The following is a 27,757-nucleotide window of genomic DNA, read 5'->3' on the forward strand; positions in this document are numbered from 1 at the left end:
AACATTATTTTTAACAATAATTTAAAAAAAAATTAAGTAAATTTTTTCTTTTTCATTGGAAGTATGGAATACACGAAGTATTTCAATAGTGTTTATACTTTCATTCCTTCAAATTTGTTTTCTTGTTGTAAAATGTTCACCCAAATAGGACCAAAACAACAAAAATAGCATGAACATGCTGCTCATGCAAAGCTTGTTTTCTCTTTAAAATACTTTTTTAAAAACATAATTCCAAAAATGAAATATTTAACTTGTGTTTTCTCTCATAGAAGAAAGATCAGGTTTCCTTCTCTAACCCTTCCAGGGGATTTTTTTGGGGTATTTTTTTTTTTGGCGAATTTTGCTTAACACCAGCTGCTGAAGATAAAATTTTGGTTTCCAGCACCATTTGTTTCAGTGAGCCAGAAACACTGAAAATCCCAGTTTAGGACTTTGAGCCCTTGCTGTTTCCGCTGGGAGCGAGCTGCGCTGCCGGGCAGCAGAGGCTGTGCAGCTCCCACAGGCAGCAGGGTGGGGCTGGTTCCCAGAGCTGCATTCTGACAGTGCTGGACAAAAAGCCATGTCAGCAGCCCCATGAACCCACACCACCCCCTGCAAGCTCGGCATGGATCTCACAGGCAGCTGTGGCTGGTAAAAGCACTAGGGTGAAGTACAGCACGAGGCAAAAAAACCAGTGTAAAAGGTGTCACAGGGCTGTTCCTGCTAACTGGCTACACCACAAAGACCAAACAAGAAACAGCTTGACTCCGAGGTCCCAGATTTAGGAAGGGAAAATACATCAGAAATACCTGTTTCACTTGGTCACAAAGAATATCTTTTATTGCCTTTTTTTTTTTGCCAGAACCACTTCTAAGTTATAACATTGAATAGACCCTATGCTGACATTTTACTCTATAAGGATTTTTTTTTTAAAGGCTACTGCTGTGTTTCACAAAGAAATTTAAAATCCTCCCAGAGCTGAAAGTGGTGCAGCCTGAGAGCCCTATTCTTTAGAGCAAGAGCTGCTTGTCTAGTAAGTGCTGTCTGTGCTCCTGCCTAGCTGCCAGGATGGGCTGTGCTGATGGTGTGCAGGATGCACTGCACTGACAGAGTTCAAGATATCTATCTCCCAGCCCCTTATCATCCTCTCTTATACACATATACCAAATTTCTCCCTCAGCTACCTCTTTCAGTCTCAAGTATCTCAAGCTGAACTAGCTTTTCAGATCAACAGCTCACCACATCAGAACATTCATTTCCAGCACAGTTTTACTCACTGATCATAATGCCTATCTTTTCCTTTAGTTCTCACTTTTCATCTTCCCAGGCGCTTAGAAAATAATTTGTCAAATTTTGATCATCATTCACAAAATAAACACTTTATCCCGAGTCAGAGCAACATCACCCAGTTCTACGTGTTTTCTCATATTTTCTGCAATATAAACATTCATAAGCTCAAAGATCAAAACTATGGCTCTGAAATGTACACATCCCATGTTTTTCAATGAACACACTACACCCCCAACAGAAATATCCCAGCAAAACTGTAAAGATTCACTTTGATTGGTCATGGTTCAAGCTATAGATCCATGATTCAGACTTCAGTGTCAGAAAAGCATTATCAGATTTTAATATCATTATAATAAAACCATTTTTTGACCTTTTGTGTATAAAAACATTACAGAGTTTCATTTCCTAATATCTCCATCAAGATCCTTATGGCTGGGCAGCCACAGCATATGCAAGAGCTCTCTGTTACTCCACGGTCAGGTCTGAAAGGGCCAGGGTCACTCTTGGTTTGGGTCTGCAGCTGAAAATTCAGCCTTTATTCAATATGCTTCACAAGCCAGAAAGGTTTTAAATATGAGGAATTCCATCACTGTTCAATTCTCTGAAGTATCTTGAACCTGTTCATCCATCTGTTTTAATTACAGTCCTTAAACCAAGGATCGTTTTATCCCTGCCATAGCTGAAATCTGTAGTATGGCTGAGCACAAACATTTCCAAGATCAAACCTCCATTTCTCCAATTTAAGATCTTTTTTTGTCCTATTTTTCACAGACTGCCCCTCACTCTATTGGTATCTGGCTTACAATCCTACTTTTGCCCTATGAAGTTCACCTGCAATCTCCATGGCAGCCTTTGCTAAGCACAGGGTTCCTGTTCTACTGTGGAGCTGCTCAGCAGATGAGCCTTTAGATGCTCTCAGCTCCTAAGTTCTCAGCTCTGTTTCCTTTCTCATGTTCCTAACTTATGAAATCTCTGCTCTCTTTCAAGCCCCCCCCCCTTTTTTTTTTCCCCTCCAGTTCTACTTTGACAGAAAGAGGAAAAGCCATTCGTTTTACAAAGCCTTGAACTTCTGCAGATAACCCTCAAGGAGCAACATATTAAAAACCTCCTCTCTTCACTGGGTGAATGAACCTGCTATTCACCCAGTAAGATGCACCTCTTACCCCATATTTAAAATCCTGCTTGCTGTTGGACTCAATGTAAAGGTTACAGTGACACTGTTCAGTTTTCCTGCTGGGAAAACCAGGCAAGGTAAATCTCTCTCTGCTGCACCCAGCAGTGTCTGCCTAATACAGACAGCACCAAGACTGTTAAGTTCAAAAAAAAAAACGCTATTTTTATTTTTTTTTTCTTCAGAGGACTCTGTTCTTTTCAGATTTAATGGACACCAAGATAACTTTCCTCAAAAATTCCCAGTATTTTGTCCCGACTGTATTCCAAATTACTTTGGAAATGGATTTCATTGTATAAAACGTGAGCTAGGGACTCAGAGCTATAGTAATTATGATTACCAAAATGAATCCTGTAGTATTCCTGTTTCAAGATTAGATTTTCATAATCTAATGAAAGTAGCTGATAATTTTCAGTTTCTCAGAGGGAGAGAACATTTTATGGTGATGTAATACATAAAACACATTAAAGAGACCTAAAGAACTTGAATTCTTCATTTCATTGGGAGGTGGTGGCATTGTCCAGTTCCCAGGTAAAATGTAGCAGCAGTGAGCTGTTTTTATCATCTGTAAAAATTGTAAACTCATTAAAAACTGTAGACAGAATACTTGTGGCAACGTAATTTCAGACTCATTTAATCGTTTTGTAATTCTTTGCACCTTAGACAAAAAGAATAGTATTAACCCCTATAGTGGTAATTATTGTATTCAGAAGAGATAACTTATGTACTGGTTAGACTAGAGAGGCCAGTAAGAGCTGGGGATTCTGCCAGGATATTCAACCAGCCATAGACTGACCTTGGGAAAACAGATATACATAAATGCTGAGCAGGCCAAATTAAGCATTCTCAACAAAATACTCAGAGCTCTTGGAGGCAGATCAGAGATGACTATTTCAGTCTCTGCTCATGTACCTCAGGCCTGACAGATCTGCTCTTATAGACTTGGAGTAATGAGCAATGAACAGAAGATTTTCCTAAATAAAAAATAAAGCAATATGCAATGGCAGGTTTCTTATTTCAACAACAGAGGGATTAGTACAGCAATGAACTCAGGGAATGATCATCATTCTCACCCTTAAAATACAATTTTCTTGTTAAATGCCATAAAAATGTACTCTCAAAACCTGGACTGTGACAGCTCTGCTCTTGACATAATAATGCAGTCTCTGCTGTGACGTGCCTGGATGACAGACAGCTTATTTTTTTCCCTTTTTAAAATATGTACTTACTGATCTGGTAAAGAATATGTTATTTCCATAGACAGAATTAAAATGCCTTTTACCTCAGGGTCACCTGAATGGATGTTCAGGGAGAGACTCCCATTTCCCCAGGTTTTTAGACAACCTCCTACTACCCAAGCCAAGGCTCCCCCTGGGCATGGTAGGAAAGGTCATGTCAAGCCTTGCTCCCCTGTCACCTGCCTGCTGTGGCTGGAAGGCGGCTGTGACAATGACAGCCCCCAGCCTGGCGCTGGTGCAGGGACAGCTGCAAGGCCTGTTGCTGCAGGAGAGCAGCCAGGGAGACCCAGAGCATTGCAAGAGTAGTGCTGCAGGGACAGGAGTCATCAAAGAGGCTGCCCAAAGCTCGGTATTTCCATCTTGCTGAAAAGTCTGGGCCTGAGTGAGTCCCCCATGGGCAGGAAAGTCCCAAAGAGGAATGCTCAATGTCTTATTTATAAGGAAATCTCAGGCAAAGGGAAGAACTTTTCTTAAATGAACACCGCTGAAGGGAAAGCATTAATAACACAGTAACTTATTGCAAAATAAACAATGAAAATTCATATTCCAAAAGCATGGTGTGAACAAAAAATATGCAGGAACACCAAGTACAGTGCTGAAGGTTTGATATGAATATTAAATGTGTTTTCTTTAGTCAAAGAAAACCAATGTGTTTAAACATACATGGAAAAAAACCTGTTCCAAGAACCTCAAACAGGAAAATTGGCTACTCAGGACATGCAAATTGCACTACCAAACTCACTAGCAGGCATCTGTCAGACTGAAACTCTCAAAACCTCATTTGCCCAGCCAGCAAACTATACACACCTCCCTACCTTGGAACACAGGAGAATTACCAAACCCCCAGCTGGCATTTTAAGATGCAGCTCCAGTACTGCTAACAATCTGGCTGAAGCTATATTAAGCTTTTCAGATAAAAAATGATATATGCAGTAAGCATATAAATATTAAAAAATACATTTTCAAAGCCTGAAGTTATGTTAAGTTTATGCCATATCACAATGACTATATGACATTTCCATTATTGGATGACTCTTTCCTCCAGCAATTACCTAGGCCAGTAAGACATATGGCTGTATGTGTGAGATAGATCACACACCAAAGCAAATACCCAGAATTAAATTACATTCTGTTAATTATCACCTTGCAAAGCTTTGAGACATGTTGACAACCCCAGAATATGAGGAATAAAATCATTATTTTATATTTCTCAACATCTTTTATATCAATGTTCAGCACTCTTTGGAATTAAAAAATTCATGCAAGACTAAAAACCACCTGAAAACTATCATAAATAAAAAATAATAGAAATACAGAAAGGTAAGATGAGGCTTTCTAAGGGACTAGCATAACTCACAGAAAGATAAGTTTACTAATCATTGTCTTGAAATAAAGTTATTCTGTATCTCAGGGCCACTTTACACTGCTCTACTGCTCTTACTATCACATGATAATTACAAGAATTATTAATATGAGAGGAATGACTATGCAGCTTTTAAACTATGCACTTTTAATTAATACATATTTTAATTTATATATATGCATATAGATATATATATATGTCAACATATATATAAATTAAGATCTATAATTCACTTATCTAAGCTTACCTCTATGTCTCTTCCCTCCTATAATTCTGACCTACCTTCAGTTGCCTACTCTGTGTCTGGGCTAGGACAGCCTCCCTCTGCAGATGACAGACTTCAGAGGTGGTCCATGAATTTACCATGGACACCCTATCTCACAGCGAGGTTAGTTAGTTCTGAAAGCAGCTGACACTCCTTTTTACATACAGAGAGAGACCAGAGCACTATCTTAACTTGGATGTCACAGTACCAGACAGCAAAAGATAGATTAGCTGAATCCCACCCAGGCCTTTTCCCCAAGCTGCATCTAACATCAGTGTTTGTATCTAAAGGAGGAGAAGAGAAAATGAACATTATATTATTATCTGTTTTGCTATGGTTCACACATGTCATTACATAATGGATCCTTTCCTATCTGGATTTTATCGAACTATTCCAATACCTGACAGATCAGCAGGCTACCCACCACACTGGAGAAATTGGGAAGTATCTATTGCCAAAAGCCTTCAGCTCAGCTCATCTCCCAACCTATCTAAATGCAAGCTATGTGAAGCACATTTAAAAGATAAAGCAAAAAGCAAAACCATACATTTTAGAGATTGAAATACAATTGTATCCTCAAAGCACTGTCTCAGCTACAGATAAGCTCAAGTAGCAATAAGTTTCTAAAGAAAGAGCCCACACAATTTCAGTACCTGATATAGATCACACCTTTTAATATATCTGCAAATTGGATCCTATTTCCAACAGGGGTAGAGAAACTAAGGCACAACAAAACTCTTATACAGTCAAATGTAAATCACCAACAGTTGGCTTCATCTCCTATAGGGTTATTCCATGACTCCTAGTTTCCCCAAACTATGGGCAGTGTAATGGGCATCTGGAGACAGTCAGCACCACTGCTACACTTACCATCAAATTATCAAATTGCACATCCACATGCATTTGTGAGAGCAAGGCAGAGAACGTGCTTTGGGGTTTCACAGCTACAGAGAATACAGAGATGGAAACACAAGTGCTTGTCAGTGCTGTGACTAGCCAGAGAGAAGTGAATTGCACTGGGAGATTTAATGATGAGAGGTAAATCCAAAAAGGGAGAAAACCCCAAAGCCAAAACAAACCACAGCAACAACAAAAGACTTGGAAGGCATCGATAACATTCTATGTTATCTTTGCTACAGCTAGCAAAGGCGGATTAGCTGTAACTAAACAAAGAAATGTGTTTATGCACCAGGCTATAAGCTTTGCAAGAAACTACCTGTTAGAAAATACTGAGACTAGTGAAACCTGGAAAACATATACAGGTGTTAGCAGGATTTTACTTGCATTTACAGTTAAGTTCAGAGAAGAGGAGAATGGAAGCAAGACCAGATGACATTTCAGTGTGAAACTTGTCTGCCACAAAATAACTCTTTAATGGGACAGGACCACACCCTTTTCAGTAGTGGACCCTCATCTGGACTAGGTAGATTGCTAAACATCCTGGGGCAGTTTAGGAGCTTTCAGGATCAGAAGAGGTTTGGCACGAACAGGAGGATACCTGAGGCTTGCAGGCAAGCAGCTGACTCTAGTGAGATTATATTAAGGCCATGTCTAGAGCCAGGTAGTTCTTTCCATGTTTCTTCAGATGCATGCTTTTGCTTCATCCACACATCCTGAATTTCAACTACTCATTTTCAGACATGCCAGACACAGTTTTGTCCCACATATCTGACACGGTCTTGCAAACACTGTCCCAGCTGTGTCTTCTATCAACTTACTGTTCTTTTCTGACACTGTCTAATTCCCTTATGTTGCATCAAATGCAAACTATTTATCTTTGCTTTTCATGGCACATTTCCAACCTCTTTACCTGTCATGACTCTGACATTTCCCTTGTCAAAAATGTCAAACTCCTCTGGCCATAGCCTTATATTTTTTGAACAAGCACATTATTGCTTTCTCCCATGTCACTCCATGTCTGCAAGCACTCAGTTTCTTCCTCTTTTTAATCTCTACTTTACAACTATTTTGCTATAAGAAAGCCTAGAATTAATTATGCACCTGGTAGACTAAAACTTCCACCTGTGATGCTGATTAAGCCTTTCTGGCATTACATGTTTTTATACCCTTGGAAACTTAACTGCAAGCTCTTTGGAGAAGAGATAGTATGTATTGTTAGCTGCTCCTCACAGCAAAATCCAGCGTGGCCTGTGAATATTTGGAACTAAAAATAAGACTTCTTATGTACCAAACATAAAATGTATTTCAACACTTCATATTTGATGACAGTAAGTTAGGGGCAATTTCTCTCAAGATCTCAGTTCTTAAAATGGTAAGATCTCCCAGTCTGAGGTGAAAAGACATAAACCAACTAAATCTGGCTGGCAGATGCATGCCATGCAGTTCTTCCTAAAAGCATGACAAAGACTGGGTCTTTTTATGGTTTTTGGCCAGTGGCACCCACCTCTTTCCACACCAAAATGAGGCAAAACCCATGGTGATGTAACTCAGTCAAAAAAAGAAATTCAGGTAACACTGAAACAATTCACACCGTTTTGCTTGCAGCTGATTTCCAGCTAAATCTTTTTCCTTGCTGCTGCATGGATTTGGGTCTGAAGGGAAGTTTAATAAAAGAAGTAGCCTCTCCAAGGTGCTAAAAGTTCAGTTCCAGGCTTGTCAGCATCACTGTTCTAGAAAAATAAAAATCTCTCGAGGTAATGTTTCAAACCATACAAAATTAGATGTTTTACTTTGATAGAACTACACTGAATTACATGATTGGAGAGTTTCCTATACATTGAGGATATTCTGGAGTTATGCTGTGATCAAAACTGTGCCTTTCATTCACCTGCTAAGAGGTACTCCTGCATATCAACCACTATCAGCTGAAAGTGATAACATCTCCTGTTCTGCAAGTTTCTTATCAACTGTCTGCGTTTACCCACCGGCTTTGAATTGGTTTCATTGCATATTTCAAGTAGATTAATGCATTTCTCCACACTAATGTTGCTGTTTATCAGCACTGTTTGGCTCACAGGGTAGCTTGCTCCACAATCTAGCTGGAATCAAATTAGCTGTTGATAAATCGGTTGTAAATAAGCTGAGCAGGTGAATAACTGTACATCACAGGTGTGCACAGCTTAACACAAGAGCTTCCTGAGAAACTTTTCAGAGTAGTTTTTCATCAGTGAACCTTAAATAACTGCAGCTATGTGTGTGCCTTTCAAGTGCAGACACGAGTTGACAGAAGCAGGAGGCTTCACTAGCTCTACAGAAGCGTCTGTGGGGAAAACTAGTCATGAACCAGTTCTCTGTGGTAATGAGATGGTCTCCTTTGGACAGAAGCCACACTGACCTGGCACAGACAGTGAGCCTCAGGCCCCAAGCTAATATGACAGCACAGATGTAGCCCAGAGTTGAGTGTCTCTAATCACCTTTGACAGTCAATAGTGACAGCTCTCTTCCTTCCCCAAGGAGCCTCTCCCTTCTCACCACCTGACTTGGCCACCTAGTTCTGTACTAGTCATCACTAAATACTCTGCTAGGGTCTTATGAGCTCTGAAGAGTTGTGATGCCTTTTGGAACAACAAAAGCAATGGACAGAAAGTAAGCCCTTTTTTAAAAATTATAAAGTCAGCCTTTTTCTTCCCTCTCTTCAGATGGCTTGGCATAATTTCCGCACAAAACCCTTGGCTTCCTTTGTGTTTACAACGCAGAGTTCAGGTGACAAATCTATGAACAGATCTCTCAACAGACTCTCTTGTCAGCTGCATACCCCACAAATGCTTTCACTGTTAACTAGCAAACCATTAAAATCTCCAAAATGACAGTATGGTTGCCAATATTCTCAGCTTCAAACCACTAAGTACCTTTTCTTCCCTTCTGCTTTTCAGTTTAACAGGGAAAAAAAAAGATCCATCTCACCAATGTCATCCTATCTGCAGTCCAAGTGCTCATCAAGCATCCAGAGTGGTTACAGTTGTATTCCTGGAATTGTTATTCTTACTCACTGTTTTTTTCTCTTTATTTCCTTTGTTAGAATTGAAACTTTACCTTCATTTTCTATTTTCCCTTTTAGTTAGCTGCATCAAGAGGCTTTATTCTGGCTTTTCCTTTCCCACTCTATTTTTTACTAGAATTCACAGCATTTTGTGCCTCTACTGTTTGATAGGGTTTTTTTAACCTTAATATTTCTTTTGCTCTGGATTTCAGTAGCTGAATGTTTCTGTATTTTTGTTAATAGCAGCAGCCGAAAAAACAGTTCAGCAAAATTTAAAAATCATAAACTGTTGGAAACTGGGTTCTTGCAACATGGACTTTCATATGACCTAAAAACAAAGCCCAAGGTGGTAAAATTGACTTAAAGCACTAAACATAGACTAGAATCAGCCAGCTCAGGCCAGCTAAATTCTACTAAATATCTAGTGACCACTGTGATTATGATGTGGATGTAATACAAATGAAAACTGCTCGTGGTTTACTTACAGTTGTGACAGGTGGCTCCTGTGTAGCCTGTGTTGTTACAGTCGCAGTAAAAGGTGGTCCAGGACTGGGAGCATCTTCCTCCATGTTCACAGTAGTTGGGTAAACATCTAAATTGAGACAGTTTTTAAAAATGCAATTAATTATAAATATTTCTGCAAAATTAATGTACTGGGGAAAAAAAATTCAAAAACAACAGAACTCTCAACTCCTCCTTCAAGCAAGAGTTTCCTAGGGCTGAACTGCTGTGTAATGAAATAATTATTTCTTTCTCTGTGATTCACATCCAAGCACTGAAGAAAACAACATTTAAGCTATCCAGAAGATAGGTAAAGATCACCCTAAAGAAAAACATTCCACTTGTTAGCAATTTAAGTGTCATGAACTTTCTGATCATAGAGGAAGACAAGTAGCAGGTGAAACTGCTATTGAAATCTTGTTCCAAAGGAGAATCCCCTGTTCTCTGATTAAAAAGGCACCACTGTTATCAAAATTAGGCTGAGTTACATTTGTGGTAACACTAACAGCATGCAGATCTCTGAAGTGAGAGGAAAAATATGCTTCAATTATGAGTTCTGTACTCTCTTCTTTTCCTCATTTTAGTTGGTGTGCCTCTGAAGTATTATTGTGAAACAAATTATTAAGAGAAGAAAGAGGCACAACAGCATGCAGCTCAGGAAAAGAACAGAAATAAAAGCTGTGGGAGATAAATTCAATCTCCAGGACAAGAAGTGAATGCTGATCTGAACTCCCCTGGTATAAATGCAGGCAGTGCAATGAAGTTACACCAGCTTAAATGGAAACGGATTGTTCTCTTATTTGCCTTTTTTTCATTTTATTTTTTCCCCTCTTACTGTATATTAATCTCTTTTACACAGTATGTCTGACTTTTGAAAAATAAGTAACTTGTTTATACTGCTGATTCAATTGTGATGGGTGGGTGGAGAGGAAACAGGGAATCAATTTATCCTTTACACTACACAACTCCATTAGGATTTGCTTTGCTGTAACTCGAGCTTCAAAACTCTTTCAATACCCAGATCTTTCCAGGGTGTTAGTGTGAAATCACTGATACTTCCTCGATTTTTTTCTAGCTGAAGACATGATTTTATTGCAGCTCATCTCATCCTTAGGAAATTTTTTTTTTGCATTTGAGTATGTATATTGCCCTTAGCTGTGGTTTTCAATCTGTTTCTTCTAGCTTACTTACCATTAAAACCTATTCCATGCATGCAAGCAGAAAACCTGTATGTCACTAACAGCCACCTTCACCAGCCCTCCCAGCCTCATCAGCCAAGTTTTCATCAATTTATCAAATCCAAGGCTGCCAGACCTTGTCAGCCCAAAGGAACCTGTTTATGTGCCAGGGGCCCATCAGAACAACTTCTTGTCCTTAATATGCTCCATGCTCATTCATACAAACTATTCATCTACCAGTGAGCCTGAGATTAATTCCAGGACTATTTATACAGTTATACATAAAAATTATAAAGGTCATATAAAAATATTAACATGAAAGATTGATTATTTTTGCTCAATTACTGCACTAATTATTTATTATCCAAATACTAGAGAAATAAGGAATTCAAGAAGAAAGTATGCTATTTATAACTATCCATAATATTTTTTAAACAGTTCTAAGACATATTGGTCTTTAAAAAATCATTGTCGTGGTTTCTGTTAATCATTGAGCTCAAATACAAAATGCAGACAGAGTATGAGACTTGCATTCCTAGTTTTCTAGCTCTCCAGGAAGCTATTTCCACTGCTGTGGGAGGCCAAAACCTCTGGGTTTGCCCTACCCTTATAGGGCAGGAATTCTGAGACGGGATGAGATTTTGGCTTTTAACGTTATGCTGGGCAATCATCTATCAGCCTGCTGGTCCAGTGAGAGCCCAGCCAGCCCCTCTGCCATCACACCTACTCGTGGCAATACTGAAAGGAGATTTAAAGCCCTGGGTCAATGCTGAGGAGGGCAGGAGCAGACAGGACTGTGTGGTGTGCCCTGCAGGACCTGCCAGCCACCTGAACCAGCTCCATCCCAGAGGGTACAACAGCTCTGTGCTGACACGTGTGAATTTCGCCTGTGGGAGCACATTTACTCATGTTTCTACTTTGGTGGTGCCTGCCCTTGCCCTCAGCACACTGCCTTTAATTCCACTTGCTATTTTGTGATAAACACTCCTTTATGTCCCCTGTACAGCAGCAGTTCTATTCACGTCACAGGGAGCCTGGTGAGAAGAAACATATGATGTTAATAGAGCTCTTTGGAGAGGTAAAAAAAATAGTGCTGTGTTATGATAATAACTTATATCATCAGTGTAATGGACAAATATGCTTTTTGCCTACTTTAAACTATCTTTTATTAATTAACCCAATGCAGTAAAGCTAATTACTAGCCATTTGTGGTTTGCCAAAGGCCTGAATTAGAGGCTTAGCCACATTTATTCCCTTAAAACGGTTTCCTTTTAAAGACTTTACAAAGTTGAAGGTCACTTCTTATTTCTACTTGTCTTAAGAATGCAAACACTTTTTCTTCTCCCAACAATGCACAAAATGCAAGTCAAACTAACTATGTCAGCTTTTAATGATATTCATAAATTCAGAATTAAATCTTTTTTTATTCCCTAGTCTATTTGCTTTAATTAGCACCAATTGCATTGATCTCGTTTTTGGTCAGATAACTAACCCTTCTAAGAGCTTATGAAACAAATTTCTTTGCAACTCTAATAATTACCATAATCCCATTCTAGCTGAGCAGTTGTGTCTTCATTAGAAGCAAAATTTTTCCTAATTGTGAGAGAACTCAAAATTAAGAAATAGCTATAATTAAAATTAATCAAGGCATGGATAAGTCACAGATTGTTCCATTTGTGAACTGTCCTAGATCCGCATGTTGAAGGATTTAAACACATGTAATTTCAAATATAAATTAATATTTTCATTCCAGTAGGAACAAACACTTTCAGCAAAAAAATGTAGCAGTATCACAGAATGTTTCATAGACAAAAATTTGCATCAGGCAGCCCCTGACCTATTTGCAATTGAAATGAACAAACAGCTCAACTCAATTTTTGCAAGTAACATAAATGAGACACTTGAAAATTTATGGATTTGCCTAAGAAAGTTTGTGACAGACAAGGGACTCTGATCTTCCCCATTTATTCATATTATATATATCATGGTGAAAAATTATTATTTAAAAAAAAAAAATAAAAATAAGTGAAGCAAAGGAATTTTTCCCTCATTCAGCCAAGCTGGAAAATGCACACCTTAGCCATCTAAGTTAGCAATGTGCAGAGCCTGCACAAAAGCCTTCACTGTCCTTGGATGAAACATTCACCTCCAAAACCTGCTTCCTTTGAAATCAAAGGACAAACTGCACAGACATTAGGGGGGAGAAATTTGGGCCTTTGATGGGAATGATGAAGAAATAACAATGGCAAAATTACTTGAGTGGGAAGGCTGAAGGAGCTCTACACATTTGATGTTAAACTTGACTGGAAATAAACCCAGTGCACCTCTGAGATTTTCTTATAGTCAGCACAATACATCCAGCACTACCCCCTGTTCCTCCTAAGGAAAGAGGAAGGGAACCATCACAGAGAGAAAGAAAAAAGGAGCACACCCCCAAAATATCAAGACTGTAAATATACAAAATTTCTAGATGAGAACTAAGTCTCTAAAACTCAATAATGCTGTAACAAAAAAATATATGAAATTTTGGAAGATTATTTATCAAGAAAGCATTACCTTAAATATGGTATCAAATTAATTTTATTTCAGCATGTTTTCCTAATTACAGCCAGCAGCTATTTAATTTATAATTAACAAAATTTAACATTAAGAGAGATGACTTCATATGGAGGGCATATATGTCTGATGAAACTCATGGTGTTGCTGTAACAGACTATACTTTGCTTTAGTAAAATGGTGTCTTTCCACTAAACTCAATAGACTGAGACCCATTGCAACAGCATGGATTTCAGTCCTGCTGTACTGAGCTGTAAATCTGGGAAATTCCTTGCAAAGGTTATTTTTGATACAAGAAATGGCTTCAAGGGGAGACCACACAATCATTTCAAAGAGAAATTTAGCAATGCTACCAGACAGACAACATATAACAACTTCAGAGGTTTACCAAGGGGAAAACTAATGAAGATCTGAGAGCATCAGAAAAAATACTGCAATAGCACATCCCACTCTTATTTTCCCCTGGATGTCCTTTTGTGGTAAAATAGTGGGCTAGGTGTCCTTAACTAAAGGAAGAAAAAATAGCTACCAGAACCAGAGGAAGAGAGAAAAAGTGTGTAAAAGCAATATTACAGCAGGCTGCAAAAGAATTAACATTCTTCAGACATTCTTTTGGTTTTCCTCAGCAGACATTTCTCCTCATCACCACACATCCCAAATTCTATCTTCTCTTGCAACTTCAGAAAGCTGACCAACAACTTACTAAAAAGTCTTTTGGCATACTTTATTTTTTAATCATCTACGTTTTCTTTCCTAAATTTATTATGTTATGAGAACTCATGGAGTACAAAGAGAACAAGAAAATTGTGAACAGACAATTCCTCTTTTCCATGATGGAAACCATCTAGTCTATCTTACTGAATTGATGTTAAAAAAAGACAAACAAACAAAACTAAACAAAAAAAAAACTCAGTAGTTTCTAAAAAAGGTGTTTCTTCTTTGTGAGATTTGCAAAACTTAATGAAAGAATTTTAAAATATGTTATTATTTCCACTGTTGGTCACCTTGGTTCTGCATATCGCTGTGAGAGCAACATTTAAAAGATCTGAGCACTGATGCCAACAGCCCTGGGGCATGTGAGTAGCACAGAACTGGGCTGGGACTGGCACTAGTGAAGGAAAAGCCTGCTAACTGTGCCTTTGATAAAAGGCATTTTTAAGGTTTGATTGCTTTGTTGTTAGAACGCCTACATTTTTAATATAGGTAAATGTGCTGACAGTTTGGCTTAGCATCAGCAGAAAGGATTTTATATAAATAAATTTGAAAAAGAAGAAAGGGAAACAAATAAACCATCCTGTACAGACAGCTGTTCCATTTAGAATTCATCATTTTACAAAGCAAAAGCAGAAAAGCCATCTGCAAAAATCAAACAAAGGAAGAAAGATATGATATTATATTCTACTTGCATCCCCATATCTGGCCTTTAATTTACTGTGGCATTGCACAGCCCATGGATTTTTACTCTAAAGGAACAGCAATGGGAGTGAACTCTATTCAGGTTCCCTCCAAACTCAATTCCACACTCAAGCGGGATTTCAAAAGCTAAAAGCTAATAAATTATCCCCTTACCTACTTTCAAACTGCATTCTTTCTCCACAGGAGTCTCATTCAGGACAGATCCTCTCTCCCACCATAGCGAGAAGTCCCTACACTCTGAGGGACAAAGCTAACTTTCTCCAGTTTCAGCACTTTCCACATGTAGAAGTCACTGCAGTCACAGGAAGGTGTTCGCCCTGCTCCATTTTTTACCTACCCTCGACAGGATTTACTGAATGATACTGATGAATCTGAAGCATCTGTCTTTATTTTGCTCTGAAACACAGCACTTCTAGAGACTAGAGAACACTTCAAGGGCCTCAATTGTAATTTTCTGCAGCTGGTATTGCATGTATGAAACAAGAACAGAGAAAACACAATTAAGGAAGGGCAAGCAAAACCAATTTATGGCATTATAAAAATAATCTGAGCACTCCTTTTCATTCTCATTGAAGAAACACAAAGGCTAGAAAACTGCCCCCTTCTCAAAGACAGCATTTTCCACTGTGACTGCATGTTTTTTTTCTGGGAATTTGCTTTGTACAAATATTTTCTTGTTGTCTATCACAGAGCAAGAGCATCTGACAGTGTGAAGATCATATCCCAGTCTAAGAGTGGGAAACTGTGCTACATGGGTTTATTACACTTCACTGTCAATCAGCCCTTAAGCTACTGGAGAGAAGCTCTGCCATTACCTGTATTATTCAGCTGCTTTAAACATTAGAATAGATATGAGAAGATGAGAGGATGCCCCTCACAATTACAGGGATTTTAATTCCAACACCCAAGGCCTTGGATGCCTGTGGGTTTGAATTTTTTAAATCTCACTCTGCTTTTCTGCATCCTGTCTTTCCATCTTAAAACCTGTGTGGTATTGAGAGGCTTTCCAAGATCACATTTCAAAATGCTACCTACAAGGGTGTAATTCCAGCAATTTAGTTCCATTAGTTAGCATGTCTAATTTGTGATATAGGTGCATACTTTAGGGAAAGACACAAGAGACTGTTCAACCCTCACAGAACATCATGTTGTCCTCTATTTCTAACACTATTTTCTTCACTGTTTAGTGATCATTACAAGGCATTAAGTCACTGAGATACATTTTTCCCTTTTTCGTTTCCCACCATGTAACATAGTTTGGATTTAAGTTATCTTCCCCAGTCCATTTCCACATCCATATTCCATTTCCCAAACCCCATTCCTGTGTTCTGCTTTGGGTTTAGTACAGAGGAAGTAGAAAAAACACAGAATTTCCCATAGGGCAATATGATGAAAAAGAAAGACACATTTCTAATGTCCTATTTTTTTCTGAACAAGCACAAAGCACAAGAAAGGAAAACTTTTTGAAAACTTTTTCCCATTTTCCTTAATTAATACATAAACTAGAAGAAGACATGAAATTTAGCCCTGAGCTATTTGTCCACTGAATCCTGGAACAAGCAAAAGAGACAAAAGATAAGTGGAAAATTTTCACTCACAGTACTGAAGTCACCTTTTTAAGGTGAAACAGAACATCAGAACAACTACTTATCTGGACCATCAGATCCCTGTAATTAGCCAGGACAGTCTCTCCTCCAGCATTTAAAGGAAAAAAAATTTAGATCTGGGTATTCCAGCATTTGAAGGTGTGCAGCCAAAACACTTTGTTTCGACTGAGGATGGAGACATAGCTGGGAAATTCTCAAACCAAACCAAACAAAACTTTGCAAAATGAAAAACATTTTGCAAAAGGACACAACATCCCCTTTTATGTTTTTAGCTCATTTCAGCTTTGATCACCACCCAAATTCGAGGAATGTGATGTAAAATATCCCACTCATTGCTATAAAACCAAGAAGGGAAAATGTAAGAGGATTTCCTGCAAAGAGAAAATAATATGCACTATAAAATAATTGTCATTTCTGCAAAGAAGGCATTAAATAATGAAGATAGAAAAACTACAGAGAATGAAAAGGATGGATGCCAAATTGGGGGTTGGGTTTTTTTTTATTCTTTCTGCAATGCACTGCAGATATTTATGTGGGGTTAAATGCAATACTAAATGTTTGATTTTTTTTAATTCCAGCCTGGCACTCTAACAGAAAAATTAAAATTCACTGGATATAATTAGCCAGAGTATTTTTTCACTTGCACGGCCAAGCTGGGGAGTGAAAGGATCATATGAAGTTTGGCTTCTGCTGCAGGGCATACATTAAATCTAAAAGGAGAGCTAAGAAATAAAAAAGACCACTATGCTTTTATCGGATTTATCCTTACACATTTCACCTGAGACAGTAATTAATTTCCCAAATTGACATTACATTTGACAGTACAACACACAAAGCAATGTTAAGTTCAGCACTAAAAGTAAAGGAAGAAAAAGTAAAAAAAAAATGTTATTTCTTACAAGTAAAAATTGATAATAAAATATAATATAATCTACAAAGGAAATAGGCATAAAGCAAGTTTTAAAAGGTCAGCTCTATTTAGCAAGGAAAAGAACACTTCAAGCTAATTTATTTAGAAAATACTATGAAGAATTTTCACAGATAAAACACAGGTAGGGATAAAAGAACAGGGACTAAGGACACTATTTGTTCTCCACAACTGAAGCAGTAGAAGGAAGCTAACTCATGAATCAACTCCACATATTTCTACCTAGCAAAGTAAAACTGCAAACGCCATTCTCATCGCAGTGGTTATTATGGATACCACATGCCCCTCTCTCCGTTTGGATTTGCTGGGAGAACTGGAATATGCAGATAAATCTTGGTCTAATAAGGATGGTAACATCAGTGTGTGCCTGTGTCTGCCCTCTGATCCTACAGAGATGGGGCACTGCCAGGATTCAGGAGAAAATATCTGAAGTCAGGTTTGTGTTCCTTGTGGCACATCACTGGAACTCCCGGGATGTCCTTCCACATGTGCCATCCGTCCATCTGCCAAGGTGAATTCAACACAAAGGTGGTTTTTCTCCCCCTCTCCTCCAGGTCACTTAAGGGAACTGAAGTCCCTGGTGTTGTCCTTGACAAGCACTGTCAGTATTTGCTACAGCAAGGGCAAGGTGCCAGCCAAGTAAAAATAGGACAACCCAGGCAGAGCTTGATCAGCGCAAAATCAACATGAGCTGCAGCAATCAGATTAAAGTACCTCAGCAGCTGTAGAGAGGGAGAGCACACATGCATTAGCTATGCAAACTTGTGAACCTCAGCCTAAAGAAAAGCAGGATCTGGCTACCCTCATAGTTCCTTTATGGATAATGATTGGCTTAACAATTAGAAGGCTTTCCTAAACTGAAGAAAACCCAGTCTAATGCAGTCAAGTGCAAATCATGCATAGAATTTATGACAATAAAGCAAAGGGTGTACAAAAATGTGCTTCTCCATCTGCCTCAGCCCCTGCTCCATGCAGGGGAACTGCCACCAAAAAGTCCATCACTTCAAGGTATTTCACTTCTGGCAGGATCGACAGAATCATGAAATTTCAGCCTGTAACAAGAGTTTTCTCTGTCACTTCCTTTTCTCTGTCACCAGGCAACAAAAATACCTCATCCTTTGTGATGGGGGCTGAGGAGTTAAAAACATGAATGTCATCATTATGGGTGTGTTCCAAGAAGATTTGCCTCAAAAGGTTGGTGAATGCAAACATTTGTCCAGCACTACCTTAAGGGGCAAAAGAGACTATTTCCATATGAGGAGTCAATTCAAAGGAAAAAGAAACCACTTTTCTACTCACAACAGCTCTTCAGCACAACTTACCCCAATGGCAATGCCTACTAAGCACTTGTCCTTACAGACTTTGGAGGAGCAGCTAGGGGAAACCACACCAGATCTCACCTGTATGTGCACACACAGAGTGCAAGAACTCCTGAAAACGGAATTTTCTTCTCTGAGATTAACGCTGCAAAGCATCTGTCCCATGGCATGCAAGAAGTGCATGAGATTAATCAAGCCATGCCTTCAGGCTCCAGGCAACACTGCAGCCCTTGCTGCTGTATTCCAAGGGGTCCATCTGTGGTAAGAGCAGCCAGCCCTGCTCAGCCCAAAGGGAGCATCTGTGCTGTATGATGAAGGACTGGAAATCCACTGCATTTCTGGACTGAGGTTTCATGATTTTCTGGCACATTTTCCTAATAACCATGGTAACTCTTGAGCTGCAATATCTCTTGAGACCACATTCCTGCATCTATTCTCTGAACAGGATGCCAACCACAGCAAACAACCAACTCAGCTTCAGGACTGGAGCTAGTATTTCTAGTCACAAAATCTGGCATTTGAGCCAATTACTGAATGGGAAATCCCAGAGCTTCTCAACTCTGTGGCCAAATTCTCATCATCTGCATATTTGTTTTCCTACCCATTTCATTTATTTTTAAATGAGAGGCTGACTGAATTTTCCCCAGGCTATGCCTTCCATTGTTGGCCCACACACACACAGACCCACACGCCCACTATTTCCACTGACACAAAGGAAGAGAAAACACAGTGCAGAACGTGTTAGTACTTAGCAAAATTCACACTGAGATTCAAATGTATTTTGAGATTAGCACAGCCATGATGCAATATATTTTGGTTTTGAACAACAGAGGTACAGAGAGCTGCATGCAAGGAAAACCATGTTTTAGAAAGAGGGAGGGACTTGGACTTTCTAGTCCTAAGTTTATCACCTCTCTCCAGACTTGCTTCACATCAACAGTGCCTCTCCTTCAATTTCCTTACTCTGGCAGTGCCACAGCAAAAATGCTGATGAAGTAAGTTCAAGAACATCCCACTGAACATTTTGCCAGCTTCCAGCCATCTGTGGCTTATGAATTCATGTACGCCTTACTGGCTTTTTCCTTTACATTTGACCTCTGCAGCATCTAACAACATCCAATCTGATGTTGTGTAAGATTTGAACTTGTGAGAAACTGCACATTCTTGCTTATTATTCAACTCCTTCATGCTGCTCCTCATCTCACAGCTCTGCCCAGCTCTCTCTTCTCCAGGCTGAAGGTCCAAGGCTATTTGATCTCTCCTTGCAGAGAAGAGTTTGTAGCACACCAAAGAAGAGAGTGTCAGTTTTAAGAAGACGCTTCTGTAGTTATCCAGTGCCTCAGTCCCTCACTTCTCTAAACTTCTCACCCCCATTTACACCATATCTTAAAGAGAGACAGCACCTCCAAGAAGTCACAGAACCTCAAGGAAACAGAGAGACACACAGAAGGCAATCAGGTTACTTTTCATCAAATTAAAAAATACCATTAACCATAATGGAGTTTAACCACCATTCTAGACACCAAATTTACAAAAAAAATATCCCAAAAAACCCAGAGCAATAAATTCTGCAATCACGTAGCTTTCTTCTGAGTTATAAAAATGAATCTTGTGTTTTTTAGAACTAAAAAGAGCAAATCAGAAATCAGGACATACAAATAGGAACTGCTGCTTCTTCTCTCCCATTTCATATATCTATATATATATCAGGTTATATATATCCCATTTCTATATCTATCTACATATATCAGGTTATTAAAAAAAACAAACCAAACATAACTGTGGGCTATACAGTCCCTACTCACAGCTGTAGCATTGCCTTAGACTGTCTAAGAGATATATCTACTAAAATGAGTTTTCTTACAGGTCCAAGACTTCCTGAGCTGAATTCCTGAGAGATTTTTCCCATGTTTTTGCTGGGCTTTTTGGTGTTTTTGTTTTGATTTTTTTTTTTTAATTTATATACTGTTATTGTTGACATTTCAGAACCCCCTAAGCAAGAATAAGGCACAGCTGTTCCAGCTGCAGGAAAAGCCTGAGCAAATGCAACAGAGCTGGAGGGAACTTGGAAGATCACTCAGTCCATGCTCACACCCCAAGGCAGGATCACCCACACCCATGTTCATTATTTCCCACAGACTCATCTAACTTTTCCTAAAGCTTTCCAGTGACAGAGGCTTGACAGTCTCCTCAGGCAGTCTGTGCCACAGCAGCTCTCCTATACATCCTGGGCAAAAAGGATGATTACTCCCTTCAGTGCTGCAGCAGCCTTTGAGCACCTAAGACCATTTTGCTGCCTCCCCTCAGCAATCTCTTCTGGTTAAAGAATTTAGTCAATCTTCCTTTGCAAGGGATATTTTTCAGTCCTGTTTTGTTTTGTTTTTTTTTAGAGGTGGCCTTTGAAGAAACAGTTTGGGCTGTGTATGGAGAGTTCCCTCTTTATGGAGAACAGAAATGTAGAAACCTGACTGCTAGCAAACCTCAACACCTAAAGTGGCAACCCTGGTTAGGGTTTATTTAACATCATCCCCCGGCTACTCCTCACTTGGACACATTCACCCACCTGTTTTGTTCACTGGCTGATCTGTCCAGCTGCCAGTAACCCCAAATTTCAAAATGAAGGCTGTAGATGCAAGAGCCTAGTATTTTGGTATTAGTGCTGCCATCAGTGCTATCAGTGCCACCATGGCTCAGGGCTCCCAGCTAGATCAGGCCAATCAATGGTTTCAAGCTGTTTTCCTTCTAATCTAACAGGGTAAAACACTGTATGAATAAAACAGAAAGTCTCTGTAACTGCATCCCTAACCCATGTCCAGGAGGCTGTTTGGCAGGGTTAAACAGTGTCTTTGCAAACACTAAAATACTGAAGAGGCAAATGAGTAAGTGAAGACACCATTAGGAAAAAGACATTCTGTTATATGTTGTTGCTTTGGATTTTTTCTTCTCTAAAGCTGAAGTACTTAGGAAAGTCCATCTTGTGTTTGTAAAGCCCCTAATTTGCAGGTGGAGGACAGGGAGCCTGGCCATATACCTACATCTAGACACTTAGTGGGCATCAAGGAAACAAGAGTGAACCCCTTCTGACTTATTGCACCTATAAGCAAACACATTTTTCATGCTGCTTGCCACCTCCCCATCCCTTATTCCCAGATCCCTTAATCCCAGATTAAGGGCCAAAGACAAAAAGCATTATTCCATTCTCATTAGACTTCCTTAGTACTCAGACTTTCTCCAGGAAGCTTTTAGGTTTAGTATGACATCCCCAGAAGATGCTTCCTTTCCCAAAAAAACACAGTGCAAAACACCAGGAGTGAGGACTGCATGGTTCCTGTAACCACAGACTTAAACTTTATCCCACTGAACCAAAAATAAATTCAAAAAGAGTCTCTCTTTTGTTTGTTTTGTTGTTTTTTTTTTTTATCTAGGCCCATATTAGATGGCTTTTGGTCACAGATGGTCAACACAGTGCACATCCTGCTGCAAGAATGTTTAAAGATAGCTCCCTTCATCCCCAGCAAAATATTCTGAATTCAAGGACTTCATGGCATCTTCACTTCCAGGCATCTCTGCTTTGTTACCGTCTGCTTTGTACCATGCCATGCAGGGGAAACACCAGCATGGTGTACAAAACTCTGTTTTCTGACTTATTAATTCAGTGTAAAGCAAACAAGTCCTAATGTGCATTCTTAACAGACTATAAATACTGAAAAGACAACAAAGGGAGAGGGAGAAAATTAAATCTTTTTGCTTTTAAGGATGGAGCAAACCTCCATGGCTTAGCACAATATTGTCTTAATTTTTCTCCATATCTCACTGAAAGGGGGATAGATGCCCTGCAGGCAGGACCTCTAACATTTCATAACAGGAGCAGTGCAAGCATCACAGGTTGAAACATCCTCAGCAAAGACTGAGCACTCTGTATTTTATTAATCAGAATAAATATACCTACTAGAACAAAAGGAAAATAAGTAGCTGGATTAGCAGAAGGCAGGCAGTGGGGACAATGCCAAGAGTTCTACACATAAATTGCCACCAGAAAAATTGCTTCCTTCTACAGATTCTATTTTCCTGTCCCATAAAGCATTGGGAACAGGGGCAGCTTTGTAGAAGAAGGGAGCACTTTGCAAGGTTTGTAGAGCAGACACTGCTCTGACATGAATAGGTTGGGGAATGTCTCCTTATACAGGATGTGTCACCTGAGGAAAACATGCAGGTACCATACAAGAGGACTGCAATTCAGACATAACTTGACATGCAGCAGCAGGGACATCAGTGATGCTGGCACTGCACTGAGGGCTACAAACAAGCAGTGTCTTAATAGGGGATGGTGCTAATGAGCATTCTTCCATCACCTGGGCAGCCCATACTGCTCAAGACCCTACCATGTCTTAATGTCCTACCTGCTCAACTCAGCTCTCACAGATACATCCTGAACTGCCTATTCAGACAGGACCAGAGCAGCTACAGGGTGGCCTTGTTCACAGAATCACTAAGGCTGCAAGAAGCCTCTGAATGTCTCCAACAAAAGCTGCCTGCTCACAGAAGGTTCAGCAACAGGGTCACATTCACTTGTTCTCCAAAAGCACTGTCTCACTAGCCAGCAAATGGAAAGAGGGATAAACTCACATTTATTTCCTAAGAAATAGTTACTGAAGAATGGAAATAATAAATACAGGGGACAGGAGGCATTCATAGCAAGTTCATTTAAGCACACATATTGTTCAAATACTAGAGATGAGTGATAGTGAGACATTAAGGCTCAGTCCTTCAGATGGCTCCATCTAAATCAATGGAAGCTCACCACCTGAGACAGAGAATCCCAGGGTACGTGGGTGGGTGTGTGCATTATATGCTTGCACAACTGAATTCTCTCTCCAAAATGTACTGCTGGCATCAACAGCCATTCCAATTTATCATCTTCCAAAATAAAGTCATTAATTCTCTTTTTAAGAGCAGGCACAAGTTGCAGTGAGCTGCCTAGCCACTGCTTTCAAGTCCAAGTTAGAATGAGATTGGCCTACAAGCTTGTAACAAATAAGCTGCTTCTAAATAGAGGCATATTCCTCAAAAGAGATTTTTAGCTAAGATAACTAAGACAAATGTCCCATTTACATGTTAATTAAACTACATAATTCCCACATGTGTTAAAATTATAAAAACGTGCACTTTACAGTGCACACAGCAATAAATCTTAAAATTACAGAATCATGGGATATGCTGAGTTGGAAGGGATCCGCTGTCCAACTCCTGTTCCTGCACAGGACATCCCCAAGTGTCCCACCATGTGCCAGAGTGTTGTCCAAACGCTTCTTCCTGAGCTCTGTCAGGCTTGGTGTTGTGACCACCTCCCTGGGCAGCCTGTTCCAATGTCCAAAAGCTCTGAGGGTGAAGAACTGTTTTTCCAACATCCAACATAAACCTCTCCTGACATAACTTCAGGCCATTCCCTCAGGTCCTGTCACAGGTCACCCCAGAGAAGAGATCAGTGTCTGCTCTCCCCTTCCCCTCACAGGGAAGTTGTAATTGCAGTGAGGGGGAGTGACTGAGTGTCCCTGCAGTCTCTTTTTCTCCAGGCTGAACAGACAAGTGCCCTCAGCTGTTCCTCGTGCTGCTTCAAGGCCCTTCACCATCTTCACTGCCCCTCTTTGGATGCTCTCTAAGAGTATAATATCTTTCTTACACTGCAGTGCCCAGAACTGCCCCCAGCACTGGAGCTGAGGCTGCCACAGGTCAGAGCAGAGGGGACAATCCCCTCCCTTGCCTGGCTGGCCATACCTGGCTGTACCTGATGCACCCAGGACAGGGCTGGCCCTCCTGGCTGCCAGGGCACTGCTGACTCCTGTTTAATTTGCCACAGGACCCCCACAGGTCCCCCTTTCTGTGGCACTGGTCTCCAGCATCTCATTCCCAGTCTGTCCATAAATCCAGCTGCAGAATCCAGCATTTCCCCTTGTTGTACCACATGCAGTTGGTGATTGCCCAACCCTCTAATTTGTCAAAGCCTCTCTGCCTTTGAGAGAGTCACCAGCCCCTCCCAGTTTTGTATCACGTGTGAAGCTGCCCAGTATCCCTTCCGCTTCTATGTCCAAATCATTCATGAAGATGTTGAAGAGCACAGGGCCAGGATGCCATTGGATTTCCTGGCCACCTGGGCACACTCTGGCTCGTGCAGCATCTGCAGCCAGCACCCCCAGGTCCTTCATTAGATCACACATAACTTTTTTTTTTTTTGTCTGTGTGATATATGTAACAAGAAAGGTGTTACATAAAACAATCCCACTCTTATTATGTTTTCATCTTTGCCCTTAATAATTTTATGGTATGAGCACAGATTAATGCTAATCATCCTTGGGACACCAAAGATAAGGAAGATATTTTCAGTTGCACATAGTTTGGTGACAATGAAGGCACTGGAGATGTCCCACAGCACCTCTGCATAATACCAGAAAAGTTCTCTTTTGTTTCAACATACAATCACACTAAGTGCTTTTAAATGGTCCACTCAAATAATTTGTTTTTCCAAGAAAACAGCAAAATTCTCTTTCTCAGTTCTTAAGAAAGATGGCATTTTGCTTTCTTTTGTAAAATTAACTGCATCTTTTTCCATTCTACCTTGGAATGGTAGAATACCATTTCAGGCACACCATGAAATTCACATTCCCCTGAATTCAGACATCACTAAATGTGGAAAGAGATTTTATCAGCCAAGTCAGTAATTTCTCCATATAAATTAACAAAAATGAACATAGAAAGATGAGCACAAAGGTCTTGCATCACAGATGTTTTGCCCACAAAAGACTGCAGCTCCAGCAGGCTGATCCCTCCTACATGAAGGAATAATGGAAATCAGCCGTCAACTTCATCTAAGTAACAAGTCTGAAAAAAATACATTAAATGCTTATGGTCCTAATGCATTTCCAAAATATCTTTATTACTCCCCTAACTATTTGAAGCACATGAAATTTCCAGCAGTTCCATTTCTACTTTTCAGAACTCAGGTAGTTTAAAAAAAAAAAAAATTAAAAAAATACAGAACCTCCTATTCCACATACTAACTTCAAAGTACACATTTGCATAAATGATTCAGAAATATTTAAACATTAAAAATCCATAAGAAGCAAAAGAGAATTACAAAATACTTTAAAAAAAAAAAAAAAATTCTTATTTCCTCTCTGCTGTTTATGGGAAAGCCTGGGGTTCCTGTCAGGTTTCACCTTTGGAGGGATATGGATCACTATTTAAACTGAAATGTTTCTCCAGCAGATGCAGACATTCCATCATTATACTGTCCCACTGAATGGGCACTATTGCACATGATATGTACCATATCTTCATCATGAACATGCTGTAATGGCTAACGAGAAAAATTGTAGATGATTTATTTAAGCAGAACCAGCTCATATATTAAGGGTATGACATGTTCTGATGAATCAACTAATTTTTCCTTCTCTTTCATTTCCTCTAGAAATTCAAAGCAATCAAATGTTGTTTATGCATAAAATTTAATCCTTTCACCAATCTATAGTTTGATTGAATTTGCATACTCTATTTCCTACAAGTCAATGTGAAGAGAGCCTCATGTAATTGAAACCATTTCCCCTCCAGTCCTCCTATCTTTGTTGCAATATTTTCTATTAGTAGCTCTATTATGCCTAATATCTGTAATGTTGGCAGATTAGAATTTTCACTTAATGCAACCTGTATTTATAAACCACTAGGATGAAAAAAGAACAAATACAAGAAAGAGGAAATAATAATTACCTGTCTTTGATGCCACACAGATCAATGTGTAAATCACTAAAATTCCCCAGGGAGCCTTGCTGAACTAAAATGAGGTCCTTGGGCTGGTTATCAATAAAGATGAGCCTCATACAGCCTTGAAAAGCAGTAATGGGATTTAAACACTGGGAATCGGTGAAATTGTCAGGGCACCCTGTGGGAAAAAGAGAAGAGGCAGAGAAGAATATTGGAATGTTCAACTATTTCTGCTGGGATTTTCTGATGCAAGAACTCAGAGGCTTATTATTCCAAATATTTTTATTCCTTCTACTATGCAACCTCCTGTGCTATAAATCTTCTAGTTAGGAGAAAAAAAAAAAGACAAGCCAGCCACTGAAAGTATCACACTATGAGGTTTTCACATGTTTTTCATTTTCCACAAGAGAACTGTACATAAATACCTTTGTAGAATTGAGCCATATGTCACCTAAGCTCCCAAAAGTCACCGATAAGAACAATGGTATTAACAGGACTGCTAATAACATTAATAATTCTACGGCCTTTTAACCAGGCAAAAAAAACCAAACCCAAAACCACTCATGGTTAATACAGCTTTGTAGACTTTGCATATATTGTCAGATAGATGCAGGTACCCATTGACTACCACTACCAGCAGTCCACTTTTACAGCTCTGCTTGCAGTTCTGCTTGTTCTGTCTCTGCCAGGCCTGACCAACACCCTTCAGCCTGCCCACACTGCTGATTGCACTGCAATTCCACCAGTCCTCACCTTTGCTCTTAGCTGCAAACAGTGCACCTAGGGAGAACTCAGTGACGATCATCTGAGGCTCTGCCTCACGAAAACCTCCCTGAAACAACTCACCTCCAAAATAGTAGCTGTTCCCAGAGTAGATCCTTGAGACAGTGGTTGCATGGCTGGCGGTGGCAGCGTCGTTGTCCAGCGTCAGGGTAATGCGATGCCTTCTGGCATTGATGTTAACAGAATGCCAAAGTCCATCGTGGAGATTGGTGCCTGGCAAAAAACATGTACAAAGTGAAAAAAAGAAGACAACTGTGTTCTTCAAATCTCCTTTTGCTTTCAGCTTGGGACCGCAAATATGCAGTTGAGCTATAAAAAGTGAGAAGTTTTGTAACTGAAAACACTCATTACCTCTGGAAAGAAGCTGGCATAGAAGAAAGGGCCCAGGAAAAGGGAAGTTTTGACAGTATTTAAATAAGTCATCTCACTTTTTAATCTAACCTGGTACTGCTGCAGGCACTCATCAAG

At 39.6% G+C, this 27,757-nt stretch overlaps 1 protein-coding gene across 1 annotated transcript in view; it reads right to left on the reverse strand.

The window, feature by feature from the left end:
* The window catches only part of CNTNAP5 (contactin associated protein family member 5), a 269,753-nt gene that overhangs the window by 94,487 nt on the left and 147,509 nt on the right, over nt 1-27,757 (reverse strand). Inside the window, exons 9-11 of the mRNA XM_023931219.2 lie at nt 27,353-27,502; nt 26,513-26,684; nt 9,732-9,838 (exon numbers count right to left, since the gene is read on the reverse strand). Of these exons, the coding sequence (XP_023786987.1) occupies nt 9,732-9,838; nt 26,513-26,684; nt 27,353-27,502 (429 nt within the window). The remainder of the gene's footprint in view (nt 1-9,731; nt 9,839-26,512; nt 26,685-27,352; nt 27,503-27,757) is intronic.

The sequence above is a fragment of the Cyanistes caeruleus genome, chromosome 7 (assembly GCF_971803275.1).
Source record: "Cyanistes caeruleus chromosome 7, bCyaCae1.hap1.1, whole genome shotgun sequence".
NCBI classification, from domain to species: domain Eukaryota; kingdom Metazoa; phylum Chordata; class Aves; order Passeriformes; family Paridae; genus Cyanistes; species Cyanistes caeruleus.